We start from the raw sequence: 21,924 nt of genomic DNA on the forward strand, positions 1-21,924 counted from the left end.
AGACAATTCAATCTTAGGAAGAGTGAGGTCCAAGGAAGCCTCTACCCACTGAGTGAAAGACATATCAGCTTGCAGAGGGTCATTGGAAATTTTGGGTGAAGTGTTCTTGAGGTTAATGTCCCACGTTTCTATTGGGAGTTTAGACCAGACCCGACAAAACTTTTTCGCGAGTGTAGCATGTTCAGCTTGCTTCTGAGAGGGCAAGGAAAACAGTAATAATGAGTGATCAGACCAGGGGACCCTTATAGCATTGTCGTAGCTAAGAGTGTCTACGTTGGTGTAGCAATGATCCAGGATATGTCATGCAGTACGTGTAGAGTCTGTAACTAGCTGTTTCAGATGAAGAACTTCCAGATCGGTATTCAAATTTATGCAGGCCGGCACGTCAGCTTCATCTGCATGGATGTTAAAATCTCCCAAGATGGTAAAGTTGGGGATAGTGCTAGAGTAGTTTATAGCTGTACAAGAGAGGTCTTCACAAAATTGGGCATAGGGGCCCGGAGGTCTATAGAGCAAGACTCCAGAGAAAGTGCAGATAGGAGAAAAAAAGATAAAAAATATAAAGCTTTCAGCTCCAGAGATTGAGAGGATTTCTATTCGACATCCTAGGGTGTTCCTAAATATAATGGCAATCCCTCCCCCCGACCATCAGGTCGGTCTTGTCTATGTATGGTATAATTGGAGGGTAAAGCGCGTACAATATCTGATTGGGAGCTTTCATTTGTCCAAGTTTCCGTAAGGAAAGGTACATCTAAATCTCCTTCCTCCACAAGCAGAGCGAGCTCAGTCGCATGTTTTGGTAAGGAACGACAATTAAGTAAAGCCAGTCGGTATTTATCAGCACCAACTCCCATGCGACATGGTTTATCAGGGAAGAGATTATATCTGCATCCAGTACAGAAAGTAGGGGCACAAGTGTGAGCACCCAATGTGATACAGTTAGGAGTTACTCCTTTCTTTAGATTAATCAGGTCATCACGACTATACGTGAGAGCAGGTCTCACCTGTGGCGCAAAGGTTAGCCTGGCCTCGTGTCCATTTCTTCCATTAAGACTCTTTCAAAGTGCTCTCACGTTGTCAACTAAGGAGACAAGGCACAGGGAAAATATTATGTGCCCAGGATCAAACAGTCAGTTAAATTAGTAGAGCCAAGACTGCAGCGCACTGCTAGTTGGGGCAAAGGCTAGACAGGGAAATTAAATTATGCAGCAAGAAAAGAGAAATTGTGCAGCATTGTGCAGCACATTTTGTGCTAGTATTACTTTGTTTTGTATTTTTACCCTTGTTAACACAGTCTGAGCATAGGGCGCCCCTCATTTATACAAGTGTAACACCAAAAATAACTGACAGCATTTGTAAAGCACACAGCTACCTCCAGAGAGGTGTCCCGGCGCTGGGGGCCGTCGGGAAGATTAAGCAACCTATTGTCCAGAGTCACATGGAGCCGGGGATCGAACCGTGAACCCTGTGGTCTATAGTGAGGAACCCTGGTCACTGCGCCACACCTCTTCCATCTTCAACATGGCAATAAGTAACAAAAAGATGGCCAGTCAATCTTTTAAAAGGGCCTTTCACTGCACAGCAACATGTGTGGCTGCGTTTATAGTAACTTTTGAACCGTTTGAGCTAGAAACAATTTTTTTGAGGTTAACATTTGTAGATTATGCAGCAGATTAGGGTTTAAGTGGCGAATCCATAATGATACAGAAAAACACCATGGCCCTCAATCGCATAATTCCAGCGGCTCTGGCTATACATTTGCCATTTACTGCATTTAGGTGAATATACCCTACGAGTGGGTACTTCCTACTTCCCAAGTATTATTCAGCCTACGTTGTAACCACTTTCTTGCTAGTAGTTTTTACATGGAATTAAAATACTCCCACTCTTTCCAAAAAAGGAACAAGTTCAGAAATGTGAATGTCCAAGAGCACACAATTTGGCCAAATGGGAGGCCGGGACTAAAGAAACATGTCTCCTGTTTCACATTTCCCACTAGACCACAACTGGAATGTCAGTAGTTCCTATGGCAAGGCCAAGATGCTTCTTTCCCAGGGAAACATTATTCTAGTCACAGTGTTTATGTCCGTCATATTCAAGTGAAATGGTAAAGCCGAGATTAGATGTCAAATATTCTAGTTCCAGGACTAGAACATGCGCAGTGGACAAGGCCTGTGGCAGTGGGTACGTACTGGACAGAGCGCATGGTAGATACTGATATATACTACGCGTGTTTCAAAACTTAACAATTGCATTCCATTTGCATACCAGAGCCCAGCAGCATTGACTCTCTTGCTCAGTACAAAGAAACTGACCCTTTGCTGCTCTCTGCTCAATTAACTATATTATCAAGTGTGTTCAAGTACTCTTCAGACCCCTGAACTGGAACACAAACTCTGAAAAATGCTTCCAAGGGAGAGAGCTTTCTTTTCACAGGTTGAGAAGCTACTACGGGTTGTTTCGGGTCTGCCAGTATCTTGAGGCCCCCATGGGTGAATAGTCGTGCTTTACAAACCACTGATTGATTATAATAACCCGGTATTTGTAAAGCGCAAACTAATCACCCATAAGAGTCTCAAGGCACTGCGGGCCGTCGGGGAGATTAAGTGAGCTATTCCCCAGAGTCACATGATGCTGAGTTGATCTGCTTCCAGCGCTGGGGATCGAACCAAGAGCCTCGCACTCCAGAGTCAGCCACCCTGGCCGCTGTGCCACACCTCTCCCACTAGTGATTGATTCCTGTGAGTCTGAGGTCTACACCTTCTGAAAACTTGGCTAAGATCAACTATATCCCAGAAAAGACTGAATCAGGTTGACATGTGCAACATACATAAAGAGATGGTGGACTCAGTTGACCTACAGGCAATAGCGAAATAATTTGTGCTCCGCTCTGAACAGCGCCAGAAATTATTGGCTTTTCAAATTAAAGTTCATAATTTTATTATAGATGCCTGCAGCAAGAAAATACCATTTCTAATTAGTCCAATTGCATTTTGAGGTTTAGAAATGTCGCTAAGAGCATTTAGTTCATTCTTCCTTTTTGTGCCCCCCCCCCCTTTTGTTTGCTTGGTGCATGAAGATGCAAGATTCATAAACAAGTTTTTTTCACATTTAGTTTAATTACTTTGTGAATGTAAATAACTATGAATCATACTTGCAAACGGTGACTACATGCCTGTCTTTCTTAATATTTCATTGCAAAACCATGTGATTGTATTTGTTTAGCAGGGGGTGCAGTTCTCACACAATGGGCGATTTGTAGATGGTAATTGGAAATTCCACAAGGTTGTCCCTGTCACTCCCAGAAATGTAGTGTCTCCTACGCCCCTGGCAGAGTGGTACTAAGGTGTGTGAGAATGATCCTAGCCTACAGATGGCTGGCTGAAGGCTGTGGGAAGAGCATGGCTTCCGGTCGTGGAGGGCGATTCTTGCGTGTAGCTTGCCAAGAGTGGGCAACTTGGCATGGAGCTTGGCTAGAGAGGACAGCTTGGCATTTAACTCACCCAGAGAGGGCAGCTTGGCATGGAGCTCACCCAGAGAGGGCAGCTTGGCATGGAGCTCACCCAGAGAGGGCAGCTTGGCATTTACCTCACCCAGAGAGGGCAGCTTGGCATGGAGCTCACCCAGAGAGGGCAGCTTGGCATGGAGCTCACCCAGAGAGGGCAGCTTGGCATGGAGCTCACCCAAAGAGGGCAGCTTGGCATGGAGCTCACCCAAAGAGGGCAGCTTGGCATGGAGCTTACCTTCAGAGGAGAGCTTGGCATATACCTCACCCAGAGAGGGCAGCTGGGCATGGACTAACTGAGATGTTATGTTATGTTATGTTAATGTGCTCTTCCATAGCGCGTGTACACCGACAGGTCTCTGAGATGGACACTCTGAGGAAGAAGATGCGAGCCAGTTCCCAGAGAGTCAGTGAGAACCTGGCAGAGAGAGCTTTAAGCCAGTGTGCTAAGAAGTCTGATAAAAGAGGGCTCACCCACCTTACAGCCTGAAACAGGGGAGTATCATAAAACCACAAAGTAGGGGACAATGAATTAGGTGCAGGAGGAACCGGCATCATGAAAAGCTGCTGCTGAAAGAGGTCCAGGGTAAGAGACCCTTTATTTGAGAGCAGAGGTGAAGTCCTTTGTCCAGAAGAAACCCCTCTCCCAGATGCACCAATGGCCCAGCCTACCTCCTCTTTCACCAGTGAGTAGCAGGTGGGACACTCCTCGCAGTCCGCTCTCTCCGGGCTGTAGAAGAAGTTCTGCTGGCACTGGTCACACTTGTAGCCCACGAAGCCACGCCTGCAGGTGCACGTGCCATTCTCGTAGCACTGGGGGGAGACGGAGCCCAGCGGGGAGCAGTGGCAGGCTGCAGAGGATAGAGGAAAGGGGAGGTGGAAGAAGCATAGAGACCATCAAAATGTTTATATGGTTTACAAAGCACATTCTAAATGTGGCAGTTCATTTATATCGGATGCAAAGAAGGCACAACACTAAAACACCCACACACATATAAAGAAAAAAAAATATATATATATATTTATATATATATTTTTTCTCACCGTCCTTTGATCCCAAAAGACAAAGAAGATTTTGTTTCTTCGCACAATTAAGTTATTCTTAATCCATTTTTGAAACAGGGAACAGGCGAATAACCAAAGCGTTTCGGTAAAGCCTTATACCTTGGTCACGGTATAAGGCTATACTGAAACCCGTTGGTTATTCGCAAGAGCGCGACCGTGTTTGTCTTTTGGGATCAAAGGACGGTGAGAAAGTATTTATGGTTGTGGTTCTACCGTGAGGTCCCGCACCTAAGCGAGCACCATACAATCTAACAACAGTGAACCAGTATATATATATATATATATATATATATAGGACACACAAGGGCTATTTGGGTTAAGACCTTTTATTAGATAAGCCTCCTCAGACCCAGCAAAAGAGAAGCATTACAGCTGACAGCAGCCTTGTGATCAAGGGCTCCAGGGCCCAAAACGCGTCATGGCGGACAGAGGGATGCACTAAATAAAAGAATTCAGCAAATCTACCTGAATGGGTCCGGTTCGTTTTTTTTGTCCTGGCAGCAGTGGATATTAAGACGGAGTTCATGGAAAATATATATATATTAAATTCGAAAAGGTTGCCCCTGTGAAAGAATCCTCACGTAAATCTTCTTATTTCCTTTTTATTGGACTACACCTGCTGGTAAATTGCAGTGTGATTCCCACTTCTTTCAAAGTTCTTATGCACAAACTCCAGACGCGTTTCGAAAACCCTTGTTCTGTTTATCAATGGTTGTGTGCTGACTGCTAGCGTTCGTTCTTGCTTCTTTGCACTATATTTATTCAATAGTCCTGCCCTTTGTGGGCGTGGCTCCTGGCATCTTAGGACTCGTAGTTCCTTCTTGGAGCAGCACTGGTCTGCCTTTCAGGCAGCGGGATCCTTTCGCGGCCGGACAAAGCCGCAAACATTAAATTCGAAAAGGGGCAACCTAGCATCAAGCACACAACCATTGATAAAGAGAACAGGAGTTCTTGAAACGTGTCTGAAGTTTGTGCATAAGAACTTTGAAAGAAATGGGAATCACGCTGCAATTTACTAGCAGGTGTAGTCCAATAAAAAGGAAATAAGGAGATTTGCGTGAGGATTCTTTCACAGGGGCAACCTGAAGAACGGGGTTTTAGAACCCAGCGGCGCCAGGGAAAACGCCCAATGTCTTCGAGTTCCCCTGCCTCGGCAAACAGAGACACGGGACACTTCTTGATGACGTCACAGACCAAAGTTTATTGGATGCAACCAGGAACAGAGGTCTACGAAGCATACACGGGTGGTTCGCTAGAGACTGCACAAATTCAATGAGCAAAGCATGGTCTTTTATGCCAAAAATCACATTCCAGGCTAGCATCAATTTCGTACAAACTAACCAATCACAGAATGACATTTCAAAAGTAGCGCATGACGACAATCCCATTTTCCGTTGTCCAGCCCACCAGAAATGACCAAGCACATTCTAATATCCTGTTCGATCAGGCCGGACAAACCCATCGTAAAACCTCAGCCCAAATCAGTGAAAATGTCATAAAGGAAGGAGCAGAAACAGATTAGAAACAAGATAGGAAGGTGGGTGCAGTGTACTGTAAACTTCGGCATGTCCTGCTCTTTGATCTTTATCTGTCCAGCTGCTTAACAAGGAACTGGCTCAGCAAAGTCAGCCTCGGGCAAGGGAGTCAGTTCGGCCAGGTCATTCAAGAGTCAGCTAGGGTGTACGTGTCCCAAGGACTTGCTTGGCCATAGTCATCGGCCTATGTGAAGGCAACCACACAAAATGGCTGCCGTACACAAAATGGAACCCGAGGGTTCAAAACGAAATCCCTGAATACATAGTGTTCTCAGTGATCGATTATGCCGAAAACACTCGTACATACCACACTCGTCATTTGCGGTCCGCTGATACCAAAATCGTCCATTTCCGACGACCTTTATTGAACGGGTTCGGAACCACCGAACCACAGACCCTCAAACTGCGGAACTACAGCCCTCCTTTTGCCCTTACATAGGCAATAAGCCCAAACCCATGTCAATCTGAATCTAGGTCTATCTTCATCAGATCATCGATATGTTGCTGTAGCATCATCCTAGTACCTAATACCTCTCTCTGGACAGGTCTCCTTGCACACGAAGTAGCACAGAGGCCACAAATAGCAGGAGCACACTGTACACAGAGACAGAACAGAAAAAGGATAGCTAAGATCATCCCAATGACCATCAGAATCTTCCATCCCCACGTGGATATCAATCCCCAAAACCATCCCATCAACGACCAATCTCCCTTATCTATATGTACAGAATCGGAGATCTTATGTAGTCTGGAAATGGCCTGGAAGACTGACGGAGCGTTGTCTGGAATGAAAACGCAGCAGCTTGATTGAATCAGCTTACACACTCCACCTCGGTCTGCAAGTATGACATCAAGAGCAACTCTATTCTGAAGTGTCATAAGTCTATCCGACTGGAGCTCAGCAGTCAAGTTACTAAGGGCACCGGCAGTTTCGACTATGGTGGACTCAACCACTCTCATCAACTGGCGAATGGTCCTGCTGTTAGCCATTGTTCCCCAGAATGGCAGAAAACCCGCAAAGAAATCTCCCAACTCTTGCCCTGCGGTGCCTTCCTGACTGAAGACACCTCTAGCAACTCTCATCTTATGGTAATCTGCCGCAGCTGTAAAAGTGGGAGGCAACAGGAACGAAACAAAACATGTGCCCGAAAAGTCAGGAGGCAACCATGTATACGCGTTGTCGTAGCAAACAAAATAAGTACCCTTAGCTGCTAGAAACGCTGGGACGTAATACATAAGTCTCAGTGCAGACACTCTTCCCTAGCTGAGCTTTCGGATTCTTGCCATTACCCTGCAGACAATAGCGACCCTGATGGGGCACTATGCAAATCGGTGGAGAACTTTTCGCTCGCTGGTTAACACTCAGACTAACTCCATATCCAGTAACGTCCCATCCACTATATGGTTGTTTCTCATCTTTCGGAATAGTCTCAACTGCATTAGTCCTTTTGACCATGCCGACTATGCCTCTAGCTAAAGCACTATTCTTCGGATTGTCCTTCGGTGAACGTAGGGGATAGACACTATGGGCATAGATGAACATCGCTCTATATGCCCAAATAGAACCATTAAGGCTGAAAGGCAAAACCAAGTACGGAATACCTTTACCAGTCGTATGGGGCATTAGGCCACAAATCCAACAATTTGTTGTGTTCATAACTAACTGGTGTTGGTGCAAAAGTTGAATAAAGGAATTATTGGCAAATTCCATTTTTCTGACTATTTCATGTTCGGGCAAAGAGTCAAAAGAATGAAAAGAAATAGTGGGTGGAGGTTGCACAGTGCGAATAAACGTCACTTTAAAAGAGAATGTCACATAACCAATTACAAATATCATTAAACTCAGTAGCATAAATAAACACAATATTAAAAATCTTTTCCGTGCCATCAGTTTGTGTATCCTGCTCCTAACACTCATTGACTTTACAGGTCTCTCCAACTCGAAGAAATCCATCCTCACTAAATATGCTGCTCGCGGTGGTAGGGTGTTCTATGCTAAGGAATGCATCTGTCAACCCAGGGCAACTCCATTAGGCCAACCAGAACCTTCGACCTAGTGTCTCAGTCTTGCACTCCAAAGACTTGTCTACCGCGACCCTACAGCTGAACCCGGATGGCGGTTCGAAAAACAAAAATTAGTAGTTCCTCGGTGGAGAGTTAACCTGCAAACAGAAAAATCCTAAAAACTGTATCTATCTTTTATTTGCCCATGACTCTTGGTCACAAATTATAACGATCTTTTCCAGGCAATGTCTGTTCTCTAAACAAGAGTTCAGGCTCAGTAGTGTTCAATCGATTCAAAGGAGGCACAGCTTCTTGAAGAAGATCGTCGCTTTCTTTCTCAGTGTTTGTTCCAATCAAACGGGCATCGCTGAATGGCAAAAACCGTGGCACAGTTTCAGTTTCAGAGTCTGGAAGTCCCTTCTGGACCCACTGGTCGTACGGTAAGGGCAACGGAGCCCGTTTGCAGTGTACGCCGTGGATCCAGTTCTTCTTGCCGTGCACTCGAACTGCAGAACGTGTAGATAGTAGGACCAGATGCAGTCCTGTCCAGCGGGGCTGCTCGTTCTTGCTCCGCTGAAAATTTTTCACGAAAACCTAGGCACCAGGTTCAATGGCGTGACCTGGATCTTCAGAAGCCTGTGGCAGACTATCGTGAACCTGTTGATGTAAGACACGCAGTTTAGCCGTCAGTTCGTACAAGTAATCAAGTAACACAGGGTATTCAAGCTCACTGAACCTTGTCGGTCTTGGCACGCCCCAAATATTCGCCGGGCGATCAAACACGACCTCATACGGACTCAAACCCATTCGTGAATGCACAGTCATTCTAGTGGACAGAAGGGCTAAAGGCAAAGCATCTGGCCATTGTAAACCAGAGATCGCTTGAATTTTTGCCAATTTTAATTTCAAAGTGCCATTGTAGCACTTGACTAAACCAGCTGATTGGGGGTGATTTGCAGCGTGGAATTTCTGCCTAATTCCTAATCCCTCACATACTCTCTTCATCACTTGACCCACAAATTCACTCCCATTGTCACTCCAGATAATTCTCGGCAATCCGAATCTAGGGAAAAACTCTTTGATAAGGGCTTTCGCTGTGGACAAGGCAGTATTGTCCTTCAAAGGGTAAGCTTCCACCCATCTAGAAAAGGAGCAAACAACCACCAACACATATTTCAGGTTGTTGCACCTCTCCATGTGGATGAAATCTAGCTGCAAAGCCTCGAACGGATACGTAGGAGGAGCAAAATGACCAGCTGGGGTTGGAGTTCCCTTACCAGGATTGTACATCAAACACACCATGCAGTTCTTAACCAAATTCTCTGCACACTTAGGAATTCCTGCATTCTGCCAAACCGGAGGCAACAACTTGCAAATCCCTTTCACGCTGATATGTGCCATCCCATGAGCCATTGTAACCATGGAAGCACATACGCATCAGGTAATAACCATCTTTGATGCTCAGACAAATCAGTCCAACAGCCATTCGAGTCGAATCTACCCTTACTTTCTCTCCATTCATTCAACTATTTCTCTGTAGCTTCAGCTTGGATGGATTTCACACTTTCAACCGTATCTTCACACATGCTTCTATCTGGAACCCATCTCGCTGGACCTGCAACATACATTCGACTCATCACATTTCTCGCAGTTTCTTTCGCAAGTTCATCTGCAAACGCATTTCCACGACCAACATCATCCGTAACTTTCTTATGCGCACTGCATTTCACAATCGCTACTTGCAATGGCAAAGTAAGTGATTCAAGAAGTCCATTCACCAACTGTCCATGCTGGATTTTGGTTCCATGCGAAGTCAAGAACCCACGCTCTTGCCACAAACGTCCAAAGCTATGAGCCACACCAAACGCATACTGGCTGTCAGTATACACAGTCACTCGTTTTCCTTTCGCCAACACACATGCTCTCGTTAATGCAATCAACTCTGCTGCTTGCGCTGAATTATGTGGGATACGTGCAGCTTCAACAATCGTATACAAAGTCGTAACAGCATATGCAGCAGTCGTATCACCATTCAGCAGCTTAAAGCACAAACCATCAACCCATAAAGTACCATCACATTCTGGAAGAGGAGTATCCCTAAGGTCTATTCTCCCTTTCGTTCCTTTCTTTGTTCTAAGGAAACAGTCATGTTGTTCTGTGTCATTATCTGTCTCAGCTGAAATCGGCAACAACGTGGCTGGATTCAAAGTGTTGCATCTCTTTATATGCACGTGACTCGCTAAGAGTGTCAATTCGTAACCCGACAACCGAGCACTAGTTAAATGCTGTGTCTTGGTACGATTCAATAAGGTATCCACTGCATGTGGAACCATCACAATCAGTGTATTGTCCATAACTAAACCAGCAGACTGTCGAATCGAAACAGCCGCTGCTGCTGTAGCTCTCAAACAACTCGGCAACGCTCTAGCTACCGGATCCAAAGTCGACGAAAAGTAAGCACATGGACGTTGCTTATAGCCGAACTGTTGAGTCAACAATGACAATGCACATCCCTCTCTTTCATGGACATACAATGTGAAAGGCTTACTGTAGTCGGGAGTACCCAACACAGGAGCCGAACACAACGCATTGCGTAATTCTGAAAAGCTCTTCTGACATTCGTCAGTCCAAGGAATAGGATTTGGAGTATCCTTAACAGTAAGAGCTATCAAAGGCTTCGCTAACAAGGAGAAATTAGGGATCCACTGTCTACAGTACGACGTAATACCCAAAAAGGCACATACTTCTCTCTGTGTTGTAGGCACGCTCATTTTCGCAATAGCTTGAATTCTTTCTAGGGTCAGTTTCCTTCCCTCCTTCGATAAGAGGTGACCTAAGTAGGTTACTTCTTGTCGACAATATTGCAACTTGGAGAGAGAAACTTTGTGATGAAAATAAGACAAGTGGCTTAACAGCAACAAAGTAGCCTCTTTACAAATCTCTTCATTATCAGCCGCAACTAACAAGTCATCCACATACGGTATAAGAGCAGCACCAACAGGTAAAACCAACAGGTCAAGTTGAGTTTTCAAGGCTTGACTATAAATCGATTGATTCTCCAGTAACCTTGAGGAGCGCGCTTAAAGCGGAAACTTCGTCCTCCTAAAGAGAATCCAAAGATATCTCTACTCTCCACGGCAATCGGGATGCTGAAGAAAGCATTCTTCAAGTCAATCACCGAAAACCATGTGGCTGTAGCCAGAATCAAAGTCAACAAAGCGGTGATATCAGGTACAACAGGGAATTGCGGAACAACGATCTTGTTCACCTCGCGAAGATCGATCACAAACCTATATACAGGAAGCTGTGAAGAATCTGTCCTTTTCAAGACAGGCAGAACCGGACTATTACACACATTACCTCTCGTTTCCTCAATCACACCCTTCTCAATCAGATCATAGATGATCGCTAAAAGTGCTCGCTCACCATCACTCGAAATACGATACTGTGGAATACGCGGTAACCTGACATTCGGTTTCAATGTCACAACATATGGTGGAATCTCCAAGAGGCCTACATCGTTCGGACCAGTAGCCCAAAGAGAATCAAGGAGAGAAGACAATTCAGGTGGAAGTCGATCTTTAGACAAATACATCGGAGAGATCACTCTCTTACCCAATGTAAGATGTACTCCTAACGGAGAACAATACAGCGTCGCATACAACCTTTTTAGCAAATCCAATCCCAACAAATTCTCACCACAACCTGTCGTCAAAATGAGGGGTGCTTCAAATTTACAAGGTCCAACAGAAAGAGACAATGGACTAGAAATCTGATTCGTAACTGGGGCGCCAGAAAAACCTACTGAAACATTCTTTAAGCTAGACAAAGGTGCGCCAGGGAGTTCAGAGTGCATAATAGAACTCCTCGCAGGACCAGTATCCAACAGAAAAGGCTCTGACACACCTGATGCAATCACTTCAACATAGGGTCCACTCTGGTCTACTGGAACTGAAACAACTCCCTCTCTTTGTCTATGGCTGTCCTAGCAATCATCACCATTCACTATCTCACCTTCTTCGTAGTAATCGTCCATATAGTACTGAGCTGTCTTACCAAACGCACCCTGTTGCTGATCAAAACTATTCATAGAATTCTGTGGAGGCAAAGAACGCACATTCTGTCCACAACCTCTACCTCTAGGCGCTTGTTGAGCACCTCGACCTCTCACACCAGAAGCACCATTTGTGCGCTGTAACAAAACCGGGCAACTATTCTTGAAATGGCCCTCTTCTTTGCAATACGCACACTGATTAGGCCCATATGGAAAACCTTGTTGAGAAGACTCGTTCCTTTGCGAGTTTCTCGAATATTGTTGATTCTGCTGATAATCGCGCTGATTATTAGTACGGGGTGGATAAGCTTGTTGTAGAAGAACTTTAGTCTTCAATTCCTTAGTCTTCTTATCCGCTTTCTCTACGTCATCTTTGTGCCTATTTTCATAGTACTGGGCCGTAGCTAAAATCTGCGCTGACGTGGACACAGCCCAAGCACTCTCAGAATCTTCCAACTTACTACACAACTCGGGAAGCAAATTATACACGAATTTGTCGACGAACAATCTCTTGCCACCCTCGGTAGCCCTCCCCTGACCACTATGGTCTACAAAGGTCTCTTCAAATCGCGTGAAAAAGTCGGACACCGTTTCATCTTTCTTCTGCGTGCACGCAGACAACTTGTCCCAATTGACACACACTTCAGGCATCAAAGTCTTCATATAAGTAATAATCCTACCAGGAAGTTCACTAATCAAATCCTCGGGCTTAGCGCCACCTACTTGTCTATTATCGGCATCTCTAAGGTGTGCCTATGTATCACCTAATTACTGTGCATGATCCGTATGACGAATCTTGCCCCAAATAGGCTGCGGAACAACATTCCCAAACAACATATCTACGTCTGCTAAATTCATGATGCACGAACTCACAGTCTCAGTTAGCTCCTTTTAGTACCCTGCTGGATTTTTGCACGGATCAGGCAAAGACTGCTTAATAGCTAGGACTTCAACACGCTTCCAAGGAACATGTACCCAGACACGCTGAAAATGCGCAACAACAGGTGGAGCAGCATTTGGGTCAGCAGGTCTCCAAACTGGAGGAACCTCACGCATCGGATACTGACGCGCTTTTCTCCTAACTGACGAATCAGGCTCTAGCAGTCGCTCAGAAGGAGTGTCACTACGAAATGACAATAACGTAACTGCTTTCTGAATCTCGAGATGACCCACAATGGTCCCTTTTGCAAATTCGGAACGTATTCGGTACAACTCAAAAGGAGCTTGTCCTACTTCTTCAATCCATTGTTCATGAAGGAACACACACATCATCTCAAAGACGTACCGTTGCTTCGGTGCTTCCCATTGATGGAAAACATCCATAATACCCTCAAGATCATACTGTGTAGAATACGTAACCCATTTACGCGCCATATGATCCAAAACAATACGCCCATTAGCATCAGGCAACTGACTACGTGATTGTCTACGCTGGACAACAGGAGACGTACCCAATGATCCCAACGAAGGAGAGAAGAAACTAGAAACTGCAGCAGTCATTATCTGTCTAGTAGAAGGAGAAGGTGACAGAATAGGAGAAGACAGAACAACATTAGAAGAAACCAAAATCGGAACAGAAGGAGTATTATAGATATGTGTAGGAGTAGCAGACGAAGGAGGAGGCAAAGTTGGCGGCCCCTGAGGAGGCTGCGCCAACGGAATAGTAGCCAACGGAAGAGGAGCTGGCTGCGGAGGAATCACAGGTGGCAAAGCAACTGGAGGTTGCGGTGCCGTAGCATTCCTAGCATAAGGGGGTGGCAAACTCAATAGATGTGACATCAAAGGATCTTTCACAAGATCTTTCTTCTTTTCCTGCTCTGTAGACGGCAAAACTGGGCATCACTTATCTACCGCTAACTTCCTAACCCTGAGCATCTGTTCGCTCTCTTGCTCTTCCTAATTATCCCTAAACGCTATAGCAGCTTGCACCATTGACAAACCTCGTTCTTGTTTATTCATCTTCGCTAGCTTAATTGCTTTCTGTTTGGCTTCTTTTCACCATATGCGGAAAGAGTCAAACATTGCCGGCCGGGCTTTTTTCTTAAACAATTTAACTTCGAGATTGTCTAAAATCTCTGTTTCAAAACTACCATAACGGGGCCACTGTAGGACACCGTCTTTGCTCGTATATTTAACCCAAATGTCATTATATCCGATGGTGCACACACCATGCTTCACATAGAGTTCATAGGTCGGAGTTCAAATCGGAGGAACCGGACACGAATCCTCCAATCGGGAATCCCTAGAACAACCAAAAACAAATATCTTTCCAAATCTGCTAAAACCAGGCATCTTCGCTCACTAGTCTAGCTTCAAACTTCAAGGGAAACCTTAAAACAATAGTCTCATGAATACACAAGTCCCTTGGCTTTGGGGCCTGCAGATACCAAATCAAAGCGATCCTCGAAGGGATACCAAAACAAACTAAGGACTGGGAGACGCTCCACTCATTCTTAACTGAAATGTTGATGGCGTCACCAGAAGACCCGTCTATCGTCTCGCTCTACAAATCGTTTATGGCTCCAAGACAGGGCGACAGTCAGGGCAGCAGTCCTTTGTAGCCGTCGGAAAGCGGGGAACCTCGCAGCGAAGACTTTCAGACCACGACGACATACAGGGGTCGATGAAGTGGCAGGCCTTCCTCCAGAATTTTCACACGAAGCTCCTCACGATCTTCGGGCTTGGACCGGTACCGCTGAAGTCGCCCCATGTTGGGCGCCAACTGAAGAACCGGGTTTTAGAACCCAGCGGAGCCAGGGAAAATGCCCGATGTCTTCGAGTTCCCCTGCCTCTGCAAACAGAGACACGGGACACTTCTTGATGACGTCAAAGACCAAAGTTTATTGTCTGCAACCAGGAACAGAGGTCTACGAAGTACACACGGGTGGTTCGCTAGAGACTGAACAAATTCAATGAGCAAAGCATGGTCTTTTATGCCAAAAATCGCATTCCAGGCTAGCATCAATTTCGTACAAACTAACCAATCACAGAATGACATTTCAAAAGTAGTGCATGACGACAATCCCATTTTCCGTTGTCCAGCCCACCAGAAATGACCAAGCACATTTCAACATCCTGTTCGATCAGGCCGGACAAACCCATCGTAAAAGCTCAGCCCAAATCAGTGATTATGTCGTAAAGGAAGGAGCAGAAACAGATTAGAAACAAGATAGGAAGGTGGGTGCAGTGTACTGTAAACTTCGGCATGTCCTGCTCTTTGATCTTTATCTGACCAGCTGTTTAACAAGGAACTGGCTCAGCGAAGTCAGCCTCGGGCAAGGGAGTCAGTTCGACCAGGTCATTCAAGAGTCAGCTAAGGTGTACGTGTCCCAAGGACCCGCTCGGCCATAGTCATCGGCCTATGTGAGGGCCACCACACAAAATGGCTGCCGTACACAAAATGGAACCCGAGGGTTCAAAACGAAATCCCTGAATACATAGTGTTCTCATTGATCGATTATGACGAAAACACTCGTACATACCACACTCGTCATTTGCGGTCCGCTGATACCAAAATCGTCCATTTCCGACGACCTTTATTGAACAGGTTCGGAACAACCGAACCACAGACCCTCAAACTGCGGAACTACAGACCTTTTCAAATTTAATATATATGCGTGTAATACCGAGTTCCCAGCTTTCGTCATACGATATAATCTGGTTAATAACTTGTTTTTCTCCACGTACACTTCCATATCAGCGATAAGTTGGTAAGTGAGGAAAATCGAATGCTAGACCACTTTCCAGCAAGATTTCTCGACACGGACGGTCACAGATGGTTGCTACAACTCATGTTAAGAAACCTTCCGTTCGCGATGAGGAAGCTGCCACTCGAGTAGAAATTATACTCGAGCGGCAGAAGGAAGCAGTGCCCTCTTGCACTGTGCGCAATGTCGTTCAAGGCTGATTACCACCCGGACTAACTTGATTTTTTTTTTTTTTTAAATATATTTTTATTGCAGGAATCAGCCAAAATTACATAATAGATCAGAGACATATCTGTAAAGGAAAACAGAAGCAATAGACCCCCGATGGGGGAGCACCTCCCGTACGCAGCCATTCAGCCCACAACCCGAAGGTCGGGCGGCGCCTGCGATGAGTCCACACATGAGGGTCTGAAAGTCCGCTGGAGTCGATCTGAATAAATGAAAGATCTTCGTCTGCTTTTCTAAATCATCCTAAAAAACCCCCCCTATGTCCCACCCAACCCAACTCCCCAGAGGATCGGGAACTAATCACGCAGTATGAAAAACCAAAGTGATAATGTAATGAAATGAGAGTATCCTACGCTCCCCCCTACCTCTATCCACCCCCCCCTCGCCTAGCCCCGCCATCAGTGTGGTGTGTGTGTGATAAGAGCTTGTGGGAGGAAACCTTTTCCTGCTGTATAGAAGACCAGTATGATGTATGCCTAATGGGACTCAGGTTGTGCTGCATCATCACTCTCAGAATCGCTGGAAGATCTGTAATCGCGCAAGGCCTGCACCAATGTCTCCCATTCCTGTGAAGCTTCTAGCGCCTTCTCATTCTGCTGTCGCCTCGCCAGTTGGTATCACAGGGTGCCCTCCCCCATAGCCCATTTCAGAAGTTCATTGTGCCATTTACTGCCTGTTGGACCAACTCGTGCCTTCCAGTGCCTAGTTATCTCTCTCTTTGCTAGAATGAGCCCCAGGTCAATGAACTTACTGGAGATTTTGTTTTTGGGGGTATGAGGGAACCAATGTAGGACCCCCACCGCCGCGTCAAAGGTCAGGGATCTCCCAGTGACTCCATTGAGGGTGTCACCTATCAGCAGCCAGTATGAGGACAGCGCTGGGCAACCACAGCATATGTATAAGGTCCGCCGCAGGTGTTCGGCATCTGGGGCAGGCCGCTGTATCTGAGGCAAAATATTGTTGAATTTTCGCCGGAGTCAGGTAGGCTCGGTGGAGTACGTAAAAATGAACCAATTGAAACCGGGCGTGGCACGTTCCTTTCCAGGCACGACGCATTAGTTGTCCCATGTGGTTTCCGGTATATCTTTCCCAATGTCGGCCTCCCACCGAGTCCTTAATGTATCAAGCGGGGGTAGTCCTTCGTTGATCATTCTAGAATATAAGCACGTTACCGCCTTGACCGTCCCCGACGACATCATGGCATATTGGCACACCGGTGATGTTGGTGGCTCCTCCACACCCTTCTGCCAGTGCTTCTGGATCGCTCGAGTGACTGCTGTGTGGAGTAGGAAGTCGCCTCGGGGAATGTCAAAGCGGTCCAGAATCTCTTGGAAGGGCAGCAACATTCCGTCCTCATAGAGGTCTTCCACTAGCTGTAGGCCTGCATCTTCCCAGTGTCTTAAGCGTGACCAGTCTCCCCCGTGTGGCAAGGCCGTGATCATACCCAGCGGAATCTCCGGAGCAAACGGGTGTTTCAGCTCCCCTCGGCCATGGGCACGATTCCAGCATAATCGTATAGTGCGTTCCTCGAGCGTGAGGTCTTTCAGAACTAGACGTTGACGCAATGCAATGTAGGATATAATATGTCTGGGCATACCTCTTCCCCTCCTCCGGGCCTCGGAACTCCCTCGCTATCTCCTGGGTAAAGGTTTGCAATTGAGCCGCTAAATAGTACTTTTCGAAGTCTGGGACCACTAGGCCCCCCTCCGGTTTCGGCCTCATCAGGGTCCTGAGCGCCACTCTTCGGCGGCCCGATCCTCAGAGGAACGCCACCAACATGGAGCCCAGGAGCCGGAAGGTGGCCGGCGGGATCCAAATCGGGAGCACTCGAAAGTAATATAACAGCCGAGGGAGTGCCACCATTTTCAACAGTGCTATACGGCCAGCCACCGACAACGGCAAGGTGGGCCAAAAGTCCATACTGCCTCGTAGTGCGCGAATGCATCGGGCTATATTGCCGTCTAGGAGATCGGTAGGGTCATGATATACATATACTCCCAGGTATTTGAGGCAGCTAGGTTCCCATCTGATCTCTCTGACGGTGTCAGGTCTGGACTCCCCTTTTCGAACCGGAAACAAGCAAGTTTTGGTCCAATTTACTTTGAGGCCCGAGATCTCTCCGAAGGTCGTGAGGGCCGTGTCAGCCCAGGACAGGGCACTGTCCGAATCCTCGAGGAAGAGCAGCAAATCATCAGCATAAAGGGAAATGTACTGTTGCCCCGATAAGGTCTGTAGCCCACCGAAGTAGGCCCCAGTCCGAATCGACAAAGCCAGCGGTTCTACCGCGAGTGCAAAGAGCAAAGGGGATAGCGAGCATCCCTGTCTCGTGCCTCGTTCCACTGAGTATTGTTGGGAGACCAGCGGGCCCATTCTCACTCTGGCCGTCGCCGAGGCATATAGTACCATGGTCCATCGGGTAGACCCCTCCCCCGGACCAAAATGCGCTAACACCCTACGTAAATATTCCCATTCTAGGCTGTCGAAGGCCTTTTCCAGGTCAATCGAAAGGATTAAGGGGCACGGGGCCTCTGCATGGGATTCCTCTAGTAAACGGAATAAGCGACGGATATTCATAGTCGTGTTGCGTTTAGGGATGAATCCCGCTTGATCCTCATGTACTAAGGAGCTCATGTGACCTAACAGTCTCAACGCTAATATGCTACTCAGAATTTTATAATCAACCGTTAGCATCGATAGCGGTCGATAAGATGCTGGGTCATCGGCCTCCCTGCCAGGTTTGAGGAGGGGGACTACTAAGGCTTCGCACATCGAGCCGGGGAGGCGTCCCAGGCGTTTCGCTTCCCTATATACCACTAACAGTCGGGGGGCCAGGAGGTCCACGTAGGTGGAGTAAAATTCCACCGGGAGCCCGTCGAGACCCGGGGTCTTGTTTCTCGCCATCCCCTTTATGGCGCTACGAATTTCACCGAGCTCTATATCTTTCCCCAAGTCCTTCGCTATTTCAGGTTCCAGTGCAGGGATCTGCAAGTTCTGTAAGTAATCATCAATCTGGGCAGTGTCCTGAGTTAGCCTACTACAATATAGCCTTTCATAATACTTCAGATAGCAGTCTAGTATCTCTGGTTGGGTATGTACCTCGGTTCCCTCCGCGGTGCGCATTGTCACCGTTGGGGTGGTTCGTCTCATGGGATTGGCCAGCCAGGCTAGGAGTGCGCCCGATTTATCCCCTTCTGTAAGTGACCTGGTGGCATAGGCCTTGTAGTCGAAACAACGCAATCGTTCGACTTCTACAGCTACCGCCTCCCTCGCTGCGGAAGTCCGTTCCTGAAGTTCCGGTTGGCCGGGGCGGAGAAGCTCCATTTCGCGGAGTTTCCGGTCAGCGTTAGCCAGGTCATCAAGGATGATCCGTTGCATTCCCACCTTCTTAGTTATACAGTAGCCTCTAACCACCACCTTAAAAGCATCCCACTCCGAGGCCCTCGATCCAGCTGTGCCCTCGCTCGCCACAAAATATTCAGCGATTTTATTCTCTAGGTCCGTCTTGAACACTAGATCCTCCAATATCTCGGGGCGCAGCTTCCAAGTGGGTACACTAGGGACACCCGGAAACCATCGAAAATCCGCTAGCAGAGGGTTGTGGTCAGAGATGGTTCTGGTCAAGTATTCAGACCGCACGGTCGCGGACACTAGTTCCGCCGATCCCAACAGCCCATCCAGTCTCACATGCAGTTCATGCATACCAGAAAAGTAAAAGTAGTCCTTAGTACCTGGGTGTTGTGCTCGCCAAATGTCCGTCAGCCCCCAATGAGTCTGCCACTCCCTCCTGCCTTTAGCCACCCGTCGGACTGGGGAGTCCGGAAGGGGGGGATGTGAACGATCAATATCAACGTCCTCCACCGAGTTAAAGTCCCCTCCCATCAGGAGGGTCCCCAACAGGAAACGGGCCAAGGAGCCCAATAGCCTGGTTAGGAAAGCGAGTTGATCCATGTTAGGCGCATAAATGCAACAAATGTTCAGCTCCCTACCCCCCAATGTGCCAGAAATTGCCACGTATCGTCCCTCCGGATCCACCACAGATTTGGTAACTGTAGGGGTACCCCAGCCCGCACCCAGATCAGCACCCCTCTCGCGTAAGCTGAGTATGTGGTGTAGTATACCTGCCCTCTCCACCTACGCTGTAGCGCCAGCCCTTCTGCTTTAGTAAGGTGTGTCTCCTGTAGCAGCGTTATCTGCACCCCTCTACGCACTAGGTAAGCGTGGATCTTGTGCCGTCTGGACATGGTGTGAAGGCCTCGCACATTCCAAGTGATAGATTTCAGATTAGTGACATCAGCCATTGTCCCATAGTGTCTCATCTAGGTTCCTCCAGCAATGCTCAGTTATAGACAGTTTTACAATCAATTCAACACCAATGGCGGTCTCCCCCCCCCAATAACAACAGAACTTTCCCCTGCAACAAATTCCCTTCCACCCCCCCCGAAACAGGTCCCAAATAGTACCATCTAGTCCCCATCCAAACCGTACCCTCAGAAACCCCCCCTTTCCCAACTAACCCTACGGTAGCCACCGCAGGTATGCCTTAAGGGCCGAGAGGGGGTCAAGTGCCAATAAGGGGTCACCGAGTCTCAGGCTACCGAGACCTGACCGAGCCCCAGATCATGAATATCGGGCTTAGAAAGCCACCCCCACCCATCCGGTAATCCATGGCCCAGCAGCGACTTCCATAGACCCTTCACCCTCCGTCATATTCCCCCACCCAAATGGAATCAGCTCACCGAGTTCATCCCTGCCCATCTAGTAGGCCTTCAGCCTTCAGTAGGCCTTGAGCCGCGAAAAGCGGCTCAAGCTTCCTTCTTTGATAAAAAAATCAAAGCTGCCTCCAACTCATCCCGAGAGACTTACAAAATAGTCAAAGAGCTCCTCAAAATACCCAATACCCCCTCGAATCAGCAACCCACAGTTGCCAGATGCAACCAAGTAGCCTGTTTCTTTCAAAATAAAATCTCTAATATTTTGCTTTCACTCCCACCTAAAGCTGATAACAACCCCCTGGAAGCTCCACCAGCCCCCATCACCAGCCTATCTCTTGACAGCTTCAATCAGCTGTCCAATGAGGACTTTCTGAAAGCCCTCTCAGACTTGAAAAGTGGCTCCCCCAACGACCCAGCACCTATCCGCATCCTCAAACAAGTTGGACCTACCATCTCTCATTTGGCCACCAGCCTTATCAACGCCTCTCTTAGTCAAGGAGTGGTCCCCCCCAACTGGAAACACGCCATTGTCAAGGCATTACAGAAAAAACCAGGCATGGACCCCGCAGATCTGACCAACCTCCACCCAATCTCTCTCCTACCAGGCTTAAGTAAGATTGCAGAGAAGGTGGTCAACCAGCAACTGTCAGCCTTCCTTGAGACCAACAATCTCCTTCGTCCCACACAGACAGGTTTCCGTCCAGGTCAGGGGACTGAGACAGCCCTCCTGAAAGTGGTCGAGGAGGCCAGATGCATCTTGGATTCGGGAGGATCGGTCCTACTGATCCTCCTGGATCTAAGCGCTGCATTCGATACGGTGGATCATATAATTCTGATTCAGCGCCTCTTCAATTTGGGAGTGAGGGGCACAGCACTTAGCTGGCTCTCATAGTTTCTAAAAGACAGAACATTTCAGGTCTGCGAAGGGAATATGCGATCCGATATCCTTCCCCTCCAGTGTGGGGTCCCCCAGGGCTCTTCATTGAGCCCTACACTTTTCAACACGTACATGGCCCCCCTGGAAGACGTGGTTTCCCCCTTTGGGATAAAAGCTGTCACATACGCTGACGACACCCAAATGATCGTATCTTTCTCACTGGAAGAGGACAAACTT

At 47.3% G+C, this 21,924-nt stretch overlaps 1 protein-coding gene across 1 annotated transcript in view; it reads right to left on the reverse strand.

Moving 5' to 3' along the window:
* LAMC3 (laminin subunit gamma 3) overlaps nucleotides 1-21,924 on the reverse strand; it is a 713,512-nt gene that overhangs the window by 171,004 nt on the left and 520,584 nt on the right. Inside the window, exon 17 of the mRNA XM_086924802.1 lies at nucleotides 4,178-4,356. Within this exon, the coding sequence (XP_086780928.1) occupies nucleotides 4,178-4,356 (179 nt within the window). The remainder of the gene's footprint in view (nucleotides 1-4,177; nucleotides 4,357-21,924) is intronic.

The sequence above is a fragment of the Lissotriton vulgaris genome, chromosome 5 (genome assembly GCF_964263255.1).
Source record: "Lissotriton vulgaris chromosome 5, aLisVul1.2, whole genome shotgun sequence".
In the NCBI taxonomy this organism is placed as follows: domain Eukaryota; kingdom Metazoa; phylum Chordata; class Amphibia; order Caudata; family Salamandridae; genus Lissotriton; species Lissotriton vulgaris.